Source organism: Gallinula chloropus (assembly GCF_964237585.1).
Source record: "Gallinula chloropus genome assembly, chromosome: 1".
NCBI classification, from domain to species: domain Eukaryota; kingdom Metazoa; phylum Chordata; class Aves; order Gruiformes; family Rallidae; genus Gallinula; species Gallinula chloropus.
In genome coordinates, this window is record NC_140085.1 from 112,870,128 (window position 1) to 112,891,558 (window position 21,431).

General features: G+C 40.2%; 1 protein-coding gene across 1 annotated transcript in view; it reads left to right on the forward strand.

Moving 5' to 3' along the window:
* The first annotated feature begins 10,465 nt into the window (after positions 1–10,465).
* The window catches only part of MAP3K7CL (MAP3K7 C-terminal like), a 30,026-nt gene continuing 19,060 nt past the window's right edge, over positions 10,466–21,431 (forward strand). The window contains exons 1-3 of the mRNA XM_084261689.1: positions 10,466–10,755; positions 13,224–13,284; positions 13,542–13,650. Of these exons, the coding sequence (XP_084117815.1) occupies positions 13,267–13,284; positions 13,542–13,650 (127 nt within the window). The 5' untranslated portion in view covers positions 10,466–10,755; positions 13,224–13,266. The remainder of the gene's footprint in view (positions 10,756–13,223; positions 13,285–13,541; positions 13,651–21,431) is intronic.

Below are 21,431 nucleotides of genomic sequence, written 5' to 3' on the forward strand. Positions count from 1 at the left end.
CAAAGCTAGTGAAATACAGCCTGACTTTGTTCACGCGGGTTGGTGTGTATCTGCAAAGTGTTTGATCACTGGATACTTTGCGTAAGGAATGAGTGAGATGTGAATGAGAGAACTGGGCTGAGGGAAGCAAAGGGATCCTTCCAGACACCAGAGTTTAAGCTGAATGTGGCAACACTGCATCCCTGACACACAGGCATCAGTAGTATTCCTTGTTGGATATCACCTGGATTTAGTTCTGAACCCTGCATTAGGGTTAAGATACTTGAAACTTGTAATAAAGTGCTAAAGAAATCTCTGTCTTTTTTGCTTTTAAAGGATAATCACCCCAACTGTGTTTTTATCATCAGTATTGCTTATTTTACCAACTCTGCAGGCTAGGTGTTCCTTGCTTAGCAACGAATAAATTTCCTCCGTGTTGCATTTGAGCCTCTTTATTTCTATTATTTTATTTTTTTAACATAGTACAGTAAAGTGAATGTCTCAATGTTTGTTTTGCATCTTTACAGTGGAGGTTCTGAGTTTACTGACTGACATCAGTAAGCCATGTGTGAGATTCACCACAGGTTGTCTGCTGATCATTCTCTTGCATCAAAATGGTCCAAAACATACACTGCAGCATCACATCAGTTATTTTGATCCACTAACAGATGTCCTTCTTGTCAGCCAGCTGGCAAAAAGATAGAAGATTACATTAAACCACTGCTTGAAGTAGGACAATATATGGCAGCAAACCATACCACCACTCTCTTAGTTTGCACATCTCCCCCACGAGGAAAGGCTGAATGAACTGAGGCTGTTCAGCCTTGAGAAAAGAAGACTGAGAGGGGATATTATTGATGTTTATAAATATCTCAAGTGTGGGACACAGGGGGAAATGGGCAGCCTCTTTTCAGTGGTCTGTGGGGACAGGACAAGGGGCAATGGCTGCAAGTTGGAGCACAGGAAGTTCCGCACCAACATGCGGAAGAACTTTTTCACAATGAGGGTGACAGAGCCCTGGGACAGGCTGCCCAGGGGAGTTGTGGAGTCTCCTTATCTGGAGATATTCAAGACCCGTCTGGACACCTGTCTGTGAGACCTGTTCTAGGGAACCTGCTTTGGCAGGGGGGTTGGACTCAATGATCTCTTGAGGTCCCTTCCAGTCCTTATGATTCTGTCAGTCTCTGAATCTGTGTGAATCATCATGGCTGCAGGTTTAGGAGGGGTTCATGTATGTTCCCAACACCAGCAGAAACTCAGCAATTCTCTTGTTTTATCACTTACAAAGGCTTTGGATAGTTGGCCCAGAAGACACCATCTTCCCAGAAAGGAGGAGTGGTGGAAGGCAGAGTGTGCAGGATTCTAAACCACAGGGCTATGTTTTTGCTTCATTTGAACTCAATTTGCTTTATTAATAAAAAAAGACATTTGGCAATTAGGCTTGCTTTGTGCATGACCTCAGAAAAAATACAGTGTAGCAGGGTTCAGAGAGATGTCTTTGGGAAAGACAGGAAACCCAAAGCAGTCATTTAGCAGCGCGTGACTCCAATTACAATGCTTTTAAAAACACAAGTGTAACTCCCTTTGCCCTCACCAGCACTTTGATGCCGGCTTTTCAAGCCTTCAGAGTCCTTGAAATTTGAACTCTCACACCTAGTGGGGTACTTCACTGTGCCTCCATGCCCCCTCCAAACCTCTACAATACAGTCTAGCCAGCAGTTTGTCCTCAATCTTGAGTTTCTGATACCACTGGCACATACAGGAGAACTACAAAAGACATACTCGCTCCTGATGCCATTTATAAAGGAGTATGATTTGGAGAAGTAATAATTGATTATACGTACTGGAATCACAGCCCAAGCTGAAACAGTGAAATAGAGAGTGGATGTTTTTAAGGGTGCCAAGTACAGTATTGTTACTGTACAAAAAATGAATAAAAATAAATTCTTGTGATTTTACTCACTGATGATGGAAGTTAAGTTACTAATGAAGATGGGGCTTATTCAGGGACTCTGTGGTCAGACTCAGTTGTTATAATAAATTATCCCAGGTCCATTAGCAGGGTGAAAATAAGGGAAATCTCAGAACAAGTGGGATGACAGGGTTTTTTTCCTGTTGTCTGAGACATGGTTCCAGAAGATTCCAGATGCCCCAGGAGCCCTCCTGCAGACTTCGTAGCAGCTCCAGGGAAAAGGTGGGTTTCAGTTATGCTTCTATCTCTAGTTGTCCATGTTAAAGAATTCCAGATACGTGCTTTCAATATTTCTCCTTAAAATCTTGGAGAAAAGTATTAGTCCTCTGTGTAGCGTCTTACAGTCTCATGGGAACCTACTGCTTTAACCTTTTGTGTCTACTTCTTGGGTTTAAGAGGCTTAAGTGAGGTTGTGGGTAAATCTGTGAGTGGTAGCATGAAAGTGAATAGCAAAAACCTTTTCATATTTGGATATTCAGATTTATTTTTTTAAAAAAAGAGGTCCAAAAAGCGGTTAAATTAGACAATGTTTCTCAATTTTCATTATTTTGCAATCATGGCAAATTATGTCTTGTAAAAAAGCTTTGAGAAAAACAAATATTTAAAACAGTGGTCTCTTTTAATTTTTAAAATTTGAAAGCAACTTCTCAAATTTATATGCCATGGTTTTTGCAACTTTTGAAAGCAATGGTTTAAAATTTAAATCTCATTAACCTGTAATTTGTGGTAACATAAACTATCCATTTCTAATAAACAGCACTGGATTTAACATTTCAAAAATCATGAGCTTTATTAATAGCTAATTTTGTTCAATTTAAACCACTCTGATTTCACTTATGGTTAAAAAACTGTAGGAAGCAAGTCAGTGGAATGGGAGTAATTTAGGTATTTCCGTAGTAATTTTCTAATTTGGCACTGTGTTTGAAGACTTCTAATACTTGAGTGGAAGATAAGTTGATGCTATAAAATGCAACCTGGAAAGTAAAATTTTCCCCCAAAAAATGTACGTGCTACCCCACATATCTTACCATTTTTGATGCCGGTGAAGGCCACACGAAATTGCAGTCAAGTGTTTCCTAACATTTCATCTGAAATGGACAGTTACCAGACATTAAGATCAAACTGCTGATCTAAAGGAAAGTCATTCAAGGTATGCTGAAGCTTTACACGTAGATAAAGATGTTGTATTTTGCAAGATTAGGATCTTAAGCATTTTTACCAGGAGCCAATTCAGATAATTTGAAGATCAGTATTCCTGGATGGCTCCCTTTAAAGGTGGTATTCTTGTCACTCTCACGTGGGAATCAGGATTTAGAGAGCTCAAGCAGGAGCTACAGCAGCCTGCGTATAGTTCGTGGTGTTAAAACAATTATCTGGTATTGTCAGCAAAGCTCTAAAAGAAAAAAAAAATTAGTACAGGGTTTTTTTTTTTTGAGATTTCTATTGTTTTTTTCTTGGGTTACACAGAGAAAATAATAAAATCAAAACCAGGACATCATGAGGGGCTTGCATGAATGTGGTATGGGGAACCAAGATTGGTTTTCGACAAAAAAGCTGCTGTAGAAAAGGCAATTTCTTTGTGCAGTTAAGGAGTTTTACATTGCTATGTCGGTATTAAAATAGTCAGTAGGTTCCACATTGTACAACATCCTACTGTCCTGATACAGTTCTTGTACCGTCTTTGAAGGCTCTGACGTGAGGTAGATGAATTTCTGAACGTGTCCTCTGAGGGGCAGCATTGAAGAGCAGGTCTCTGTTCACGGCTGCCTCTATTCAGAGTATGGATTAGGGGTAAATGACTAACAAAATAGTCCTTATTCTCTGTTGCCTGGAATTATGGGTTTTTCAAAGGTGACCAATAAGTTTGGGAGTCATCACTGCCAATCTGTCAAAAATTCTGTGTCAGATATGTTTCAGATTAAGTGATAAACCTAATGGAATTTTCCCCTCTGGAGTACTCAGAATCATACAAAAAAAGTTATGCATTTTGTTGGGGTTTTTTTTCAAGTGAGAAACTGATGGAAAAGCCTACTTGCATTTCTTTCTTGTGAGAAATATCAATATTATGTCGGTTCTAGAAGCAATATGTCATCTTGACTAATGCTAATTAGATAATGTCAAGTCTGTTCTGACAGTATTGCACTTAAACAGTATTGTGTGGGTGACTTGATAGGGGAATATTCTGGAGTATTAATATCACTGGTTTAGTCCTGTACATTAGATCACAAGAATACCTGCTTCTTCCATATTAGAGTCCTATGATAAGAAGAAGGACGTGTCATTAATAATGTAGACAAAATGGTAGCCTGGGTCCTTCTTTTGCAGTCAGGCCCAGAGGCACGAGTAATCACTTAGGAAGAAGAAAGTTCAAGTGCTTTGTCGTCCTCTCTGAAAACGAAGCAGTTTGCTGCCCTTACTGTGCTCTGTCTTGTCAGTGTCTCAGTTGAAAATCAGTAGAGTCTTGTTTTCTGGGCAGGAGCTGTCCCTGGGTAAGATGGGTTTTGAAAGGATCTTGTATAATTTATCTGACACAGTAAAGTTTTTTTATTTTTTCTTCCCCCCTGGTGTGCTTTATGAAAAGATAATATCTTTGGGTTTATAAAAATATAATAACCTTCAATGGAACAAGCAATTTTGGCTGAATTTGGGTTTGTGCAGAATGTGGCTTGAGCATCCGTCATCAAAGACCATACCTGAGGTGCACAGGGGTTCCAAACCCATGGTAAATAGGGAGGCAGGTGTTTGACTTGGTAACCATAATGATTTATTGTTTCATGTAGTTCATTCTACAGAGCAAGCTAAATTCATGTACACACATCCTGTCACTGTGCAATGGTCATCTGCCTGGTACATACATACCACACTGCTGGTCTGTTTGCTCTGCTCTTGCTGGTTATAGCATCATATGTTTTCTCTTCAGGGAGGGAGGGAAGATCAATACCTAGAGTAGGTGTGAGGACCTCCTGGAATATTATAAACTGCATTTACTAATGAAAATTTTTTTGCTAATAAATATTCTAGCATTTATTGTTTCTGAACTTCTCTATGTGTGCAGCTGTAGCTATTAACTAAGGAAGTTTTGGTGCTGAATCAGCAGTGAGGTTTCAAATATGAGCTGAATACCAGCTGCTGCTGGGGTTTTTGCCTTAATTCTTCTGGATGCCAACTTCTTCTTGAGAGCAGCAAAGCTTCATGAAACAGTATGCTGGCATAAAGTCTTGTGCATGTATCCAATGAGAGCATGATGACCTCACCCGTCATCAAGTGAGGTTGTGATGTCTTGTGGTATCCTCTTCAGGTAAATTCTTAAGGTAAGCCAAACATTTCCATAAGGAACAGCAAGTCCAGTTGAAATGGAGTTATGTCTCTGCTTTCACATGGATATGAGAAAATTATCTTTCTATCCTTGGACATTTGAATGTAGTCTAGTGGCATAATTGCTAAGAAAAATAGATGCATTTGTGTTTAAGTGCTTGTGAGAAAATGTTGGTGTTTCCAATTAGCCAATCCTAGTCAAAGCTAGCTTTGAATATTGAGCTGCTGATCTCCCAATGAATTGCTGCACGTGGTCTATCCATATCCTCCTTCATCACTCCCTGTTAAGATGACCCACCAGCTTCCTGTAATTAGTTTCTAAATGTTTTCCCTTTATTTCCTGCATCTGGCTCTGGGATTCCCAGTACAAGAAAGATACTGAGCTGCTGGAGAAAGTCCAGAGGGACATGAAGATGATCAGAGGGCTGGAGCACCTCTCCTATAAACACAGGCTGAGAGAGTTGTGCTTGTTCAGCTTGGATAAGAGAAGGCTCCAGGGAGATCTTATTGCAAACCTCACAGCCTTCCAGTACCTGGAGGGGCTGACAGGAAAGCTGGAGAGGGGCTGGTTACAAAGGGTGACAGGACCAGGGGCAATGGCCTTAAGCTGAAGGAGGATAGGTTTAAATTAGATGTTAGGAAGAAATTCTTCCCTGTGAAGCTGGTGAGGCCTGGCACAGGCTGCCCAGAGAAGCTGTGGCTGCCCCCTCCCTGGCAGTGTACAAGGCCGGGTTGGATGGGGCTTTGGGCAGCCTGGGCTAGTGGAGCGTGTCCCTGCCCATGGCAGGGGGGTGGAACTAGATGGGCTTTGAGGTCCTTTCCAACCCAAACTGTTATGTGATTGTGTGATCTCTCTACTGATGTGAGTCAAGTTTGTACCTGTTGATTTCTGACAATAGTCAGGTTTTTCCAGCAATATTTCTGACTTCAACTTTCATCTTGTTTTCTGTGCAAGAGATATGCAAGGATCTTTGGCAGCATTGTATCTCAAAGGCTTCAGTTTTATCCCTCTAAGTGGAATTTGCTTCCCACAATCTCTGTCTGTGATATTCTGTGGAAGCAATGGAGTTTTTCATCAGTCAGGTTTTCAAATTACTCAAGATGCAGTTATTTCCAGATGGGCGAAGGCAGGTGTAAAAATTGTTGATTCAACTCCTGTAATTCCACATTACCTTGACTGAGCCAATTTTTTAATTTCTCTGCAGCAATCTCCTTCATTAGATCTGTATGATCCTAAATAGGTTAAATCAGCTATTGAGCTGTTGCATATCAATTTGCCATTAATTATAAAGTTTCTTATGTGCTACTTTTTAAGTCAGTTCTCAATGTATGTTTCACTATGGTTTTAATTGCTTAATTTTATCTGATAGGGTTCAGCCATTTATGAGTGTAGAGCCTGGGGGAAAGTGACATCTTTTACCTGTGTTAAAATCCTAGCTAGGCAAGGGGACTGGAAGTAGTACCTAAGAACTGTGATGAAATGCTCTGTTGACTGCTCCAGTAGTGAGGACTTGGCATGCTATGTTGTGGGTGAAGTGCAACAAGACTAAATAATGTATATTTCATTTATATCTTTCCTTTGTCCAAAAGACAAAAAGAAATGTTCTCCGGTTCTGGAGTTCTGGCTGGGAATATTGTCATTTGGTTACATCGTATTGGATGTTCTTATCTCGCATAGGATAACTGCTGCCATAGGAAAAAACACTTCTCTACCCAGTTCCATGCAGACTTGAAAGGATCTTAAGGACTGCAAGAAGACATCAGGTCAACCAAAAATTCTATTTTTGTGGTGGGTGTGAGGGCACTTACTGAATTACCATGACAGACAAATGGAATATACCATCTACCTTTTAATGTTTGGCACATTCTGAGCCATGCAGTCCGAATGGTCTAGGAAATACCCCAGGTAATGTAGAATTAAGGATGTAACTCACCAGTGTTTATACTTTCAAAATCAGTTTTCTGTAGTGTGGAGCAGCTTCACCCTGATTAGCCCCAATGTTAGTAAAGGGGACCAAATCCCTCCCACAGTTGGATTTTTAACAAATATTGCTGCAGAAATAAATTCACCAGAAATTGTAAAAAATGGAATTCTATTTGTGCTCAGAGGAATGTAAAAAATAATGATTTTGCTCTGTGTGTGGTTTGAGGCATGGCTTTTTTTTTTTTTTAATTTCTCCTTGAAACATCTTCCATATGCTAGAATATTTAAAGTGTATTTTTAAATAGTGACTGGCAATCCGTGAAACACCATTTTAGCATGAATGAGGTCATATGCTACTAAATTACTACTTATACTAGGAAACTGAGATGAATCGAAAGTAGCACAGTTAAAAAAGGGAAGGCAACAGGTGTTTTATTAGATAGCAGATATTGGCTTTTTTTACATCTGTAGAATAACTGATACTTTATCCTAAAAATTGTTAGAAATTTGCATGTTTCTACTACTGAATATCTGTAAGTCCCAATGTTCCTAATTTAGAGTGTTTCTTTAAGGTTTTTTTTTGATGAATAAAACATGATACCCTCCTCTAGCATGTTACCAGCTTCATAGTGCGGTACAGGATTGAAAGAATTTTGCTTGGGTACCAGGCATCTGATGACTAAGAGGATACTGGAATCAAGATGGTGCAGGCTGTGCTCCTGCACAAAGAGCCTGGATTTATCATCATTCTGTAGTTTTCAGAGAGGTGACTGTAAGGGGTATGTGCAGCCTGTTACAAAGAAGTATTTTTTATGTTGCAGTAAAAGGAAGTGTCATTCTCTTACATGCACAGATTTTAGTCACCTAGGTAGGGAATGAGAAGAGTGGGATTTATCTCTATCCAAAATCCACACCACCTTTGTCTATTAATTTAAGCAAGTCACAGAAGTGGAGCACCCTGGACTTCAGACCCCCATTTTTTCCCAAATGGAGATCTTCCCTGGTTTATTGTTCTAAAGTAATTTAGTGAACCTTTTAAAATGTGCTGTTTAAATCCACTTTATTGGGGTTTTAGCACCATAGCCACACTAATAAATAGATGATAAAAAGGTTGCAGTCAAATCATTCCTCCTGATGCTTCAGATTTAGTGTTCCATATACAGAATGCGGTAATATTCTCACATTTTAAAAATACCCTACCTTCCATAAAGCAGTAGTTTCAGGTGACTTATCATCACGCTGAACTGATATTTAAATGCAAATCAGGGGCCCTTTGGTTTGTGCAGTTTTGGTATCTTAGCACATGATTCATCTCTTTCAGGAGCAGCATACCCCTCAGAAGAGGAGTGTGCTTATTAAATGAAGTGCAGGTGATTCCACTTTCTTTTGTAAAGTGTGTGTGATAAAGCAGATTTAACTAGGGACGCTGACATTTAAAAAACCCTGTGTACAATGGATACCGAACATAAAACAATTATGAACTCAACTTGCAAACGCACATAGTAATTAGACTAAATACAACTGAAGTGTCAGTCTGGAAATGTGAAGTGTCAGAGCCATCTGAGAAACACACCCCTGGGCTATTCAGCCGTCATTTCTGTCCAAGACCCTTGGTGTCATGGCTACTGAAGAGTTTGTGCAGCTTAAGATTTTAGTTAGAGAACCTTTCTCCAAGGCTTTACCACACTGGCATGTAATGAAGGCACTCATGCCTTCCGAATACAAGCTGCCCATACAAAGCAGAAGAGGATCTTACGATTTTGGGGAGAAACCCTGGCTCTGTGGAAACTGAAGCAGAATATTTTTTAGTGACTTCACTGGAGCCAGGATTTTCTTTTGTCTTCATATAAGTACTTTCACAGTCATTAGACCCGGAGCCAGAGATCAATATCAGCTGCTGATGGTATTGAAGTGTAGAATGCTATTTGCAATAATGGTTGTGATCAGAGAGAAATCTCTCTCCTTCCTCTTCCAAAGGAGACATTGAGGGGAGGAATCCTCAGTCTTTTCAGAAACACATCAAGAGAAGAGAGAATTGTCAGCGTGGGCACAGGGGCAGACCCGCTTTTCACTACCTCTTTGGGCCCGAGTCCCTCATCTGCTCTGAAATCACACCGGAGTTAGGAGGGCAGCCTCACCAGGTAACTAACTGATGGCGTTGCTGTCTGATACCCCCCCCCCGGGTCATTGCTGGGGGAAAGGCTGTGTGGGTAGAATATCTTTGCAGTTTAGTCATTTCTCAGTACGAAAAAGGTCTTCTGAGGCCACAAGGGCAACTGCTCACTTCCTGAGATTTGCACTGATTATATCAATCCTGGGCTGGGGCCAGGAGGTGAGAGGGTGAGGAAGGATGAAAATTCAACTTCAGACCTTCATGTCTCTATTTGTCCTGCAGCCTCTCTATCTCTCAGCTCAGCCAAGAGCAATGTGCCTGTACAGGAGATCTGGGCTAGAGAAGCCATTTCTATTTGCAATTTAAAAATACACGTGTATACCTTCAAAATACATTTTGAAACATAAAAGGACAACCCCCTTTTCAAGCACGGAACTAGAAGTATGAAGATTTTCTGTATAATCACACTGTAATTCTTCTTAATTTTCTCTCTTTGTTTTAATGACTGTGATGTAGGCAGCATGTGTGTGATGCAGTTACGGAAAATCAGTTTAAGCTGAAGAAATACTTCTGTCTTGTGACACTTCAAGATTCATCTGTTAATTGGTTGCCTGTGGTTTCAAAGCTGACAAACGCTATCTGAACTCACACTAGGAAATCCTCTGAGTTCAGTCAAAGCTCTGATTTAGTCAGCTCCAGCTATTGCTGCCATCATCTATAAATACATCTGCTTTCACAGCATACACATTCTGAAATTTGCCCATTGCCTCCTCAAGAAGTACGGGGCGTTCATCTGCTATTAGACAAGCCCAGCTTGACCAAAGCCAACGTGAACCTAGCCTAACACGCCAAGCCCATCCCTCGTTGTTAGCTTTGATAGTCGCTGCTATCATTTGATAGTTCAGTTGTAGCCCGTCCAAGTTGGCAGTGTCAGCCCGAGCTGATTGGAGCCGCAGACATTTTTGCTGACTGGAGTCATGCTATCTTTGCCAGTTTGCTGGAATAGACACAGACACTGATTGGGTCATGCTGAAAACATTCCTGTCCTATGAAGCAAGTCTGTTTGTATTTTAGGTTTGCCAGGACTAATGAATTAAAAATCTTGAGCTCGCCACAGTTTGCTGCTTAATAATGCCTGTGACAGAAGGATTTTTTCCTCCCCGAAGCGTGACAGCATCATAGTCCCTCGTCACTGGCAAGGAGAGGAAGGAAAAGGAAAATTGTGGAGAAAAGCGGAAAAGGGTGGTCTTTTGGGACAGCAAAGCCTGTGGGAAGTGCAGGTAGCAGCATGTTGCTCTGACAGCTGTCTCAGCTTCTCAGACCGTGTCAGTTTGTTGCTATGCAGCAGGTGCAGCCTTTTCTTTTATTGAAGCTTTACTCCATAAAGGCAACGACAAGCCAAGGCGGTGGCTGGCCCTGGATTATACAAGTGCAGACACTCCGCTAAGTGAGGTAAGGCAACAGGTGTGAAAGCTGAACTGAACGGGTAGGGCTGCAGCAGCGCTTAATCTGAGTTCTGCTGCAGATTTTTTATGGAGAAACAGCAGCCGCTTCTGCAGGTGATTGTCACTGGGAAGGGAGCTGCTCATTAAATCTCGTTGAATTCCAGGTTGCCCACTCACCCTCATCTCTGTCTACAGAGATACTGTTCTTCACGCATGGAGAAAGCAGGTGGGGAGCTGGGGACAGCCGGTCTGCGTGTTTCCTGTATCACCTCGTTTGCACGCAGGCTGCTTCCATCCCTCTCTGCTCCTTTTGATTGCTTTTTGTGATGAAGAGCTTGAGGATTCCACACAGAAAGGAGCTGAGGGATAAATGCAACATGGGGGAAAAAAAAAAAGATATCAGGGTAATTGCTGTGTATAAAGATGAGATTTCTTTTTGTGGATTGGAATAAAATGAAAACACTCTTCTGTGTTATGAGAGAATTCACCATTGCTTATTGAAGGGGTATTGATTTTTGCTCTCACATAGTGGGTGGTTAAAAGAAGTAATTTAAAGACGTTGCAGACCACAGAGTATGTGACTGGGGTAAGACAACAGATTTAGTCCTGGAAATATTCCTGTGGCAACTTTAAAACCTCTATCAGTTTTAATTTCTTAGGCTATGATATGAGATGTTAAGCATACTCTTACAGGGAAGACCACTTGAGATACTAGGCAGATGTCAGGGGACATGTACTACCAACACAGAATGATGATGAAAAGCCTTGTTTCAAGAATGTGTTTATCATTTGAAATGTCTTTTTTTTTCATTTTTTTTTACTTTGTATTGGGAAGTATGGAAGGGAAATATGTTAAAGAATTTTGGATTAGTAATTCTGTTGTTCTGTCTGAGATGTTTCTTATAAAGTGAGGGTCTGGGGCAAAAGAAGAGAGCAATACTACTCAGAAGGTGAAACGTTACTCAGTTGATTGCAATGCACTTCAACATGGAATATTTCTGTTGACTTCAGGGATCTTTCCCTGAGTCTAGAAACATACACTGCGGCAGTTTAGTTGACTTTTCTTTGTCTCTGCCCAATAAGTATGAGTTCAATTTGTGTGTGTTTTGATTACTAGTAGTGGGAAATAAACAATGATCCCTGATAGCCTTCATGTATTATTAGAAAGAGACACTTTCAGCTCTAAGAGTTATTCAGTGATGATTTTTTAATATTTGCAGTTATTTTAAGAAAAGATTGTGCACTTCTCCATTTCTTGTGTAGCATTTCTACAGAGTATCACTCTGCTAGCCAAATATTAAGACAGAAAAAGCCAATTTAAAAAAAAAAAAACCCAAACCTGAAATTAATGGGCCGATAGCAATTCCAATAATCTTCCACTGATTGCAAGGCAGTAATGCCAGGGAAGAGTTTGATTGCCCTGTGCATCACCAAGGAAGATTATAATGCTGAAATATTTTTCAGTTCTATTGACTTTCTGAGACTGCCAAGTAAGTCAGTGTATATTAGAACAAGTTGTTGGGATTTTCAGGCAATACAACATCTACTTTACTGGAAAACTTACTAAGACTATTGGCTTAGGAAACTGCCTTTTGTTTTCACCAGCTAAATGCCATGTTGTCTAGTGATGTGGTACAACTTTTAGTGAATTCATTGTATTTTCCAGAAGAATTCGGTTTCTAATTGACGGAGGAGTTTTTATGGCAGTTTAAAAGCTACTCTCATACTTGTCCATATAGTTGGTATGGTTACAATGCACTCTGGATAGCATAGCCTTCAGTCCTAAAATAATTTCTTTATGGGCAGATCTTTTGCGTGCATGAAGTCCCAGTGACTTGACTTTCTCCACGCATGGAGCTAATCGGAAGATTAATATCTGTGAATATTTGCAGCATTGTGCTAGGTGTACAAGGTGATTAAGTTTGCCTTCAGCCATTTAATAGAGTTTACTAAAACTGTTCATTCAAAAGATTAGATATATATATAGCTGAGCTCCGAGAACAACTTCTGAGTGTTCAGAGATGCTTTAATTATGCTATTACAGACCAGTAGCAGTTAATTCTTGTGTTGCTCAACAATTCTTTAGTGCCCTGCTTGAAATGAATTAGCAGTTTTCTTAATGGACAGGGTTTCATCTCAGTAAAAACATTTGTTGGAGTTGCTGGTCTCAGAAGAAAGACTGAGGACTGAGTAAGGTCCTGATCACGGAGTCAAACCCATGCAGACAGACACCTACACCTGCACAGAGTTCCACTGAAGAATCACCACCAAGGTTTGGAGACCCAGTAACTTTTCTGACCATTAAGTGTGTGGCTAATAGGCACAGTTTGACTGGGGGAGTATGGGTGGAAGGTAGGAGGATGGGTGCGTCCTCATTGACACCATGTGGAGTGGTGTGCACGTTTCCAATCACATGGCAGGCTGGGGGTCATGTTACTCTCAACTCCCCACCCCTTCTTCCTTCTTCACCTTCAGAACCAGGCAGCATTGCCACGAGTCAAGGCTTGCTGAAGGGGCAATGGCGGGGAGCAAGCAGGTGAGGAGAGGGGAAGCTTCCTTTGCCATTGTTCTTTCTAACCTGTATAGCAAACGAGAGGCAAGTAAGTCTCTGCACTGAGCTTCACTTGACTCCATTGTAAATGGAGAAGTGGAATGGCGCTCCCTTGACTTTGATTCTGAATGTTGTTTAGCTGGAATGAGAAAGGTGGTTGTGAGTGCTTGGAGGGCATTAAAACTCATTTGCTGAACAGCATCACAGGCTCTGTAATAAATGTATTGTTTGTATTATTGCAGCTGGAACAGACAAGTAAAAGCATTGACTCAAGTGCCCACATGATCACCACGGCCAGGGTACCTGCCGATAAGCCAGTACGCATTGCCTTCAGCCTCAGTGACTCCCCAGGTACAGTCTGATTTATGGAGTGAGCCACGATGAAATAATCGCTTTTGAAGTTTTCATGTGCTGACCAGTGTTAACAATATCAAATGAAGTTGTTTTTTTTCTTTTTTTTTTTTTTTTTTTTTTCCCTGAGCATGTGATTGGTTTTCCTGTCTGGTAACTTCTGATGCTTCCATTAACAACTTCGCTAGACTAAAACCACTAGACTGGCAGTTTAGATCTTGGCATTCTTTCGGTGCTCTGTGGAGTATACTAAGGACTGTAATTAACATTGAAATTTACTTGCATACGCAGCATGTCTGATTTTAAGGAATTTTAAAACAAGAAAAGTAAAAGGACATTTTCTGCTGAGGATGAGGCTAGAGCAGGAAGAGGCTTTCTGTTCAGCGGGAAGGTTGGAAAGTGCTGCACATGCCCAGCATGCTGAGAGGTTTCAGGAAATTGGGGTTGGACTAGGTGACCTTTAAAGCTCCCTTCCAACCTAATGCGTTGTGTGATTCTATGAAATGGATGCCCCACATGGCATGTTCCCTGAGAAAGCAGCAGGAATTTCATTGATGTTTATCCTGTCAGTTAGTGCTGATTGAGCATTAATTTCCTGAAACATACCCTGTACATACATGGGCCCTTTGGCCTTTGGAATTGAAGAATTTTATTAATTTGCACCTTAAGTATTATTAAGGTCTAGAGAGCTGTTGCCAAACACTAAATGTAAGAATGAAATCAAGTAAATCAGAAGCTGGGAAGCATCCCAAAAAAAAAAGGTTGACTGTGCTGTCACTAAAGGTGAGTGCCTGGAGTTGGGGTTGAGATGTGTTTATGGCATGAAATATAAGGATCTCTGATAATGGTAACTGAAACCCACTGCTGATGAGTGCTTTACGGGTTGGCATGCATTGTTGGGTTATGTGTGAGGCTGCTTCCTGAGCTTTGTGTGAATAGAGCCTCGGCTTCAATACAATTTTCTCATTTTAGAAGCATTTTAGAATAAGCATAATCTTTCCTAGCTAATTGTTGTGCAATATTAGTTAGCAGCTACAAGCCTGAAATAGAATTTCATCCCCCATGCAAAGGAATTTAAACCCAAACATCTTCATATATAATTTCCCGTAACTTTCAGCTCATAAAGATGAGTGATACAGAAAAATTGGGACAAGGAATATAAAGAAGCAGGTGTGGCTATCTGTGTGCCCTTTTTAATAAGTTAAAATATTCTGCTAATTGCATTTTTATTACAGAAAGGAATAATGAATCATTCTCATCTCTCAAAAAATAGTAACATGGTATATTTCTCAAAGAACTTATGGACTTATGGCAAAGATAGGGAAATGTAAAAGAAAGGGGAGTGCTCTTACAAGTTATGGGAAAAGAATGCTTGTGTGAGACACTGAAAACAAGACAGGGAAAGCTGAGACCATGAGAAAATCAAAGAGGGTAGAGTGGTTTGTGACAAGAGACGGCAGTAGGAAATGACAAGGTTGTGAATAGTTTGGAAGAAGAGGACATGAAAGGCAGGAAGCCTAGCTTCCTTAACATTGCATCATATTTTATTTTTCACTTTTCTATCCTGCTAATAATTCCAGCCTCCCTCTTAACATTTAGAGAAAGAAACTCAATTACAGAAAGGAAATCTGTTACATTTCATTCAATTTTTCTGTACCTTTGAGTCCTTTATTGTATATATACAAGTGTTCCTGAAGTATGCAATCCAGAATGTCTGTGAGCACTGATAAAATTAAACAGCAACCAGTAAAGATAGTAGGTGCCATATTCTCCTCTGCCTCGCATCCCCCTGGGGGCTACCAGGAGGTCTAAAGCAGCATACTGTTCTATCACGTCGCAAGCATTCTGTTCTTGCTCTTAGTGGTAGGACTGAACGTGGTTATTATTCTATCTGATATATTTAAAGAAGGCAAAAGAATTAACCTTTTATCAGGTTTGAAAATTTCCAGCAAACCATAGTTGAATCAAGGGAGTACAAATATATGTTAACACTTTTTTAAGACAAGCTTTAACAGATAAGCCATTAGGTATTGCACACTTGGCACACGTGGCTTTTCTCCCCAACTATTTTTTACAATATATTTATTTAATCCTTTTTTCTCCATGATAAGTATATTAGTTTTGAGTTCAGTGAAGAGTTACCTGCTGTAAATGCCATGGTACACCATTGTGAGGCTTGTGTTCTGCTAGGGGGCATACACAAAAAGTCCTTCACCAAGGCTAAGTGATGAGGGAATCTGCCTGACTTAAGCTTTTCCTTAAAGTTTACCTCACTTGAAAGGCACAGTGGCAGGTTTCACCAAGTAAGGCTGCATTCTCCTTCCGGGGGCTGTACAACTGCTTACTAGGAGGAACCGGCAGCATAACTAGATATAAAAAGGGGAAATGGAATGTTTCTTCTGGGTGGTGATTATCTCACTGGCTAGGATTGTAACCAAGCAGTGGGTGTGAGGAGCAGCAAAAGGAGAAACTGCTCTCAACTCATGAGAAGAGATAACTTTGTGTTAACTGACCTGCAAGAGCAGAGCTGTCTTACCCTGAGTGAATAAGAAATAATTTAATTGCTCTATATTATTTGTCAGTCAACACCTGATGGCAGAAATCCTGGCTAGCTTTGGGCAGTATTTTTTGGAATGTGAAATTAGGCTAACGAGTTCCTTCAAAGTCTGAGGAGCAGCCGAGCAGCGGGTGCTATGTAAGAGGACAGTTTTGTTGCGTACCTCTCATTCCTGTACACATAGATATCTATGTTTGGCTCTTTTAATCAAGTTCTCTAAGCTGGCATCAAACGTAGGTTTCCCAGGGTGTGTCCGCACACCATATTGCACCAGTTTGAGTTAAGGTACTCTTCTAAATTAAGGAATTTGGAACATATCAGCCTATCTTCTACCACTTGGAAACTAATGCAGGTTAAGCTGAATCATTGAATTCGTTGTTCCAAAACTTAAATAAGTGTTCTCACATAGAAAATTGATTGCAATTTATCAACACCAATTAAATTTAACCAATGAAACTAAATATGTCCTAATTTATAGCACTAACTCCTATTTACATAACATATTAAGATATAATTATTATAACATTATAACATTAGGAACTTTATTAAATTTTTAGATGTGGATTTGTTTTGTCTAACAGGTCTAAGAGAAGGTTTATAGGTAAACATCTCTTCACCTTCCCTCCTAAAATAAAAGCTTGACTCTAGCTGAAAAGTTCTGCTGGTGACATGAGGTGATAAATGACTGGCTTTGAAATTATTAGTAATTTCTTTTGTTTGAAATTAGTTGACCTCTGATAGCACTCCCCATAAAAATCTCTGCTAACAAAGGCAAACCATCCATCTTCTTATGAAACTGACAGACAGTGGAACAGTGTCATACTTTCACAAGCACAGCAAATGACTTATTTTGCTCCTTTTTATGCCTTTGACATCCCAGTGACTGTAAAGAATTTTTCTGCTTTTACAGTTGATCATGCAAGACTGTTTTGCAGTGGTTCCTCCCTCAATAGCTACCTTCAAATCCCTACTCCATCCTCATTTTAGTTGTAATGGGAGCAGAGGCTTTCCAGCAGAACATGTATTAGTTGAAAAACAGCTGGGATTGCTAATATACATGGCTAGAATTTAAAAAGCTGGTTTCCTAAAACTGCACCCAACCTACAAGTTAGTGGCTTGATCTTTAGGAAATTAGACAGGAACTTAGGTGAGATGCCCTCAAAGGGACAGTGGTTGTGCATTCATCAGACGCTGCTTTTGGGTTAGGTGAAGGTATATGGAGGAAGAGGGTTTTGCTTTTATCTCTTCTGTTACGGGCTGTTTCTATTTTTGGGAGGTCCACAACTCTTATTATTGAGCAAGCCTCCACAGCCTATTCCTGGGTCAGGCAGTGACCATTCCCCACTATTTTACAAGTGAGGTAACTGCGAGGTTGAATAAGGTCACATCAGGCGGGGCTGTGAATAGAAGCCCGGGAGCTTCTCCAGCAGTGCCAAGTCGCAGTCACTTAGCCACACAGCCTTCCAGGACAAATTCAATGAGTCTATGCTCGTCTGTCAGTAACTGGGGCTGGAGCTGCTGGATCTCACCACCCTCCTAGGGCCAGGAGACTGGACCCCGATACTCAGTTTGCCGGTGGTGTCCTGCTGGGAGTTGCATTGCTTGCAATTGACTTTGAGCACTTTCCCTGTGTAAGGGCCGATCCACTTACAGGATAGCAGCCTACTTATGTTACCAATTTAATTCTTTAATTTAGGAGGAAGAGATCTGAATACACTTGCCCACGCATGTAGGAGAAAAAAATAGTACCTGACTGTATAATTAAAGACTGGATCATAACTCAGTTACTCAAGGAAGCAGAGCTGTGATTGGCATTTCCTAAATTTCGAGTGCTTGATTTAGCAACCTTAATGTGCTTTCAACACATTTAAATTTTTTATGTTCTATTTCTGTCTATCTTTGTGAAGATCCTAGAGAAACTGTAATTTGTGAGTTTATACTGCATGGAAATCAGATGTGGTTCTCAAAGTACTTATTAATTAACCATCACCCATAACCCACGGTTCCGCTTCATGGAGCAGCCACACAGGAAGAGACCGGAGTGTTACCAGACATTGTGTCAGTCGGAAAGCAAAGTGTGAGGGATTTTGCTCATTCATCTGCACAATGGAGGTCTGGGCTATTGGAAACTCCAGGAGACCAGAAGGTGGTTAAATAAGCCAAGCTTTCCAGGAAGCATGATTTGTTCTCAAGTCTGCAACATTAATGTTTACCAGGGGTCTGAATGCATCAAGATGTTGCTGATATGTAGTAAGCCTTGTCTGTGAAGAGGTCGGTCTTAATACAGTTCAGCCTTCTAAATCAGATGGCTTGTGTGGATCTCAGCCCCAGACGTTAAAAGCCCACCACACGTTCGTATTAGTAGGTGCTATCAGCAGAGAGACAAGAGCTCACCTGGACAGGGAAGGTTGAGCAGCTCAGCCTTGCCAACCTCACACAAACTTCCCTGTCACGCAATTCCAGCATGAAGGTGTGTTGGCTGGGCAGCGTTCTTAGGGAGCTCGTGCGTTAGTTATGTTGTTAGCTTTGCTGTAAGAACGGTCAGAGAGCGGGCTCTGGCACAGAGGGGTACTTTGTCTCAGCCCAACTGATGGGAAGCAAACGGAGGAAATTAATTCCCTGGAGAACCTCCCTCAGATGCTCTCTGATGACACTCCTCAGCAACAAGCAAAGTGAATGTATGAACTTGATGAAAAAACCATGAGAGTCAAGCTGTTTCATACACGTGAACCAAGTCTTTTGGAAAAATAAAGCGTCAACTGTATATGCATAGAGTTAATCTTGCAATCAGGGTATGGGGTCTTGACCTTTTACTTTCAAATATAAACATCCAAAATTAGTTTTGGGATCTCTGGGAAATCAGGAAGTGCTACTCATTTAGAAATCGAGCAAAAGATCCTTTAACTTAGGTGGCTGTGATGAAGTCCCTTCTCTGACTCATTCACATCACAGGTTAGTGCTGTTGAGTTTGCTGAGATGGCCATAACATTCACGTGTATGTTTTGGGTCCTTTCTCGTTTTCTTTTTGACCAGGATCTTGACTGATTTTCAGGTGACTTCAAAAACTCTTGATTCTTTTAAATGTTTGTTTTAAACAGCATATGTTTTCAACAAACAGCTTGAATTGTAAATCCTTTTTCTTTACAAGTGATGGGGAAGGGGTCAGTAAAATAATGACTGCAGGGGTGAGATGCTGTTTGTGTCTGGTGAAGAATCAGCCTGGTTATTTTCAGGGGTTTGTGAAATTCACTAACTTTATTATAAAGAGGGTCTTTGGTTCTATCAGTGATTCCTTACAACAATCTAGGCATTCCTTAAATATTGATAATAAGTTGATAAAAGGAGACAAAGATCTATTTCTGAATTCTATTGTGTAGTTAAGGAGATGTAGAATAGGAAAGAGCAAGTACAGGCAGATGAGGGCATACTTATGAGAGTGTTTCAATTTTTGGAATATTTTCTTTGACATTCCAGACGTTTTTAATGTTTCTGATTTTCAGAGTCAGATTTTTAAGGCTAGGAACCTATGTGATTTTTTCTGATCTCCTGTGTAACACCCAGTATTCAAGCTTGTGAGGGTGGCAGTGATTCTTTTGGCAGAAAACGCAGGTTTGTATCTTTTCTCTTGACTTTCTGAAAAAAAATCCTTAAAAAAATGTTTTAGGATGCAAATGACTGCTGTCATTTGCTTTCCCCTAGTGTGAAATCTACACTCCTTTGGTTTTTACCAAGTGATTGTTGTTGTTATGGCTGTGGTTGTTACTTTGACAACAGTGAAATACAGACTGACCTGATGCAGTAGTTTATTTCACTGGAAGCTGTGGGGAAAGTTTTGTGATGTTCTTTGTGTGGAAAACAAGGCTGCAGTTAGCTGTGAGGATTTCTATTATTTTCTGTAAATTAAATACTTCAGCTGAAAATTTCAGAGGACCCTAAAAGAGTTAAGAACTCCAAAAAATTTCAAACCACTGGGTCCCCAACTTTTCTTGATGACGGTTTTGCACATCAGATGTTGATTTAAACAAGTCTTAAACTAGTATAACTAAAAAAAACCCGAGCAGCTGTTCAATAGATGCTAGGGCAGGCCCATTATAAAATGTACTACGGTATGCCATAATGGTTAGGATACCAATATGTTCTATTTTTAGTACCATTGACTCAGTCACTTGAGTTCAAAAAATAAGCAAGGAACATCTGTTTATTGAAAGGATTTCCTCTATAGTAATTTCTCTCTCTATTCCATCCTTTTAAAAGTATTTCCAAACTTTTTTTAACTGGTTCTTTTCTGAAGATAATCCAATATATTTTTCTAATATTCTGACACTGCATTCATTTTGTTTTCTTATTAATATCCAGTGCGGTGAAGAAGGAACTATTGGATGATGTTTCTTTAAAATTCTTGGGGTTGCTTTTGCTCTGTTTTTCCAAAGTTTAAAATGTTTGAGGTCCCTCCTTAAAAGCTACTGTACTAAAGATCGTACCACTGGAATTGTCAAAACAAATAGCAGCTTAACTGCAGTCCACGACTGTGGTCCAATATCTCTGTCAGAATATTTAACAGCTATTCAGCCAAATATTTGTAGAGCAGCTGTACCCCTAGTCGGACTCAGTCTTATTTCGTCCTTCCTTTTAGCTTTGCCATATGATTCATCTTTCTTCTTTTAGAATATTAGTCTATTTTTAAATATTGTACAAGAAAGCAACAGCAAATTAAAGGTAAACACTTGCACATCAGCACAATACAATTCTATGTAATTAAACCAATTAAAAGAATTTTCCAGAATGGACATGTTTGGGACATGGTGTGAAACATGAAGTTGGGGGTGGGTGGGTATGACCTTTTGATAATACTGGCAAGACCTCTACCCTGTGAAAATACAGAACACTTTGTTCCCTGAGGAAGTTCAAAAGCTTCTGCTTTTGCCCTCTGTATCACTGTAAGGTTTTTTTTATTCTTGACTTGACATCCCTTCCTAGAGGTGCCCAGCTCTGGCTTGGTTAGTTAAAGTAAGGCTCTGGCCGGGGGTAACCCAGTATGTTTATTCTTCATAGGATAAGGTGACTTATTTTACTTTTTCCCCCCAACCTATTTTGCCATATGAACACTGAGGGCAGGATAAAGAGCTAACAAACATTAGACAAACAATTTAAATCCTAGTCCGTGCTCTTTAAGAATACACAGAATCCTCCTTTTATACGTGGTCCTCTTAATCTTGCCAGGCTT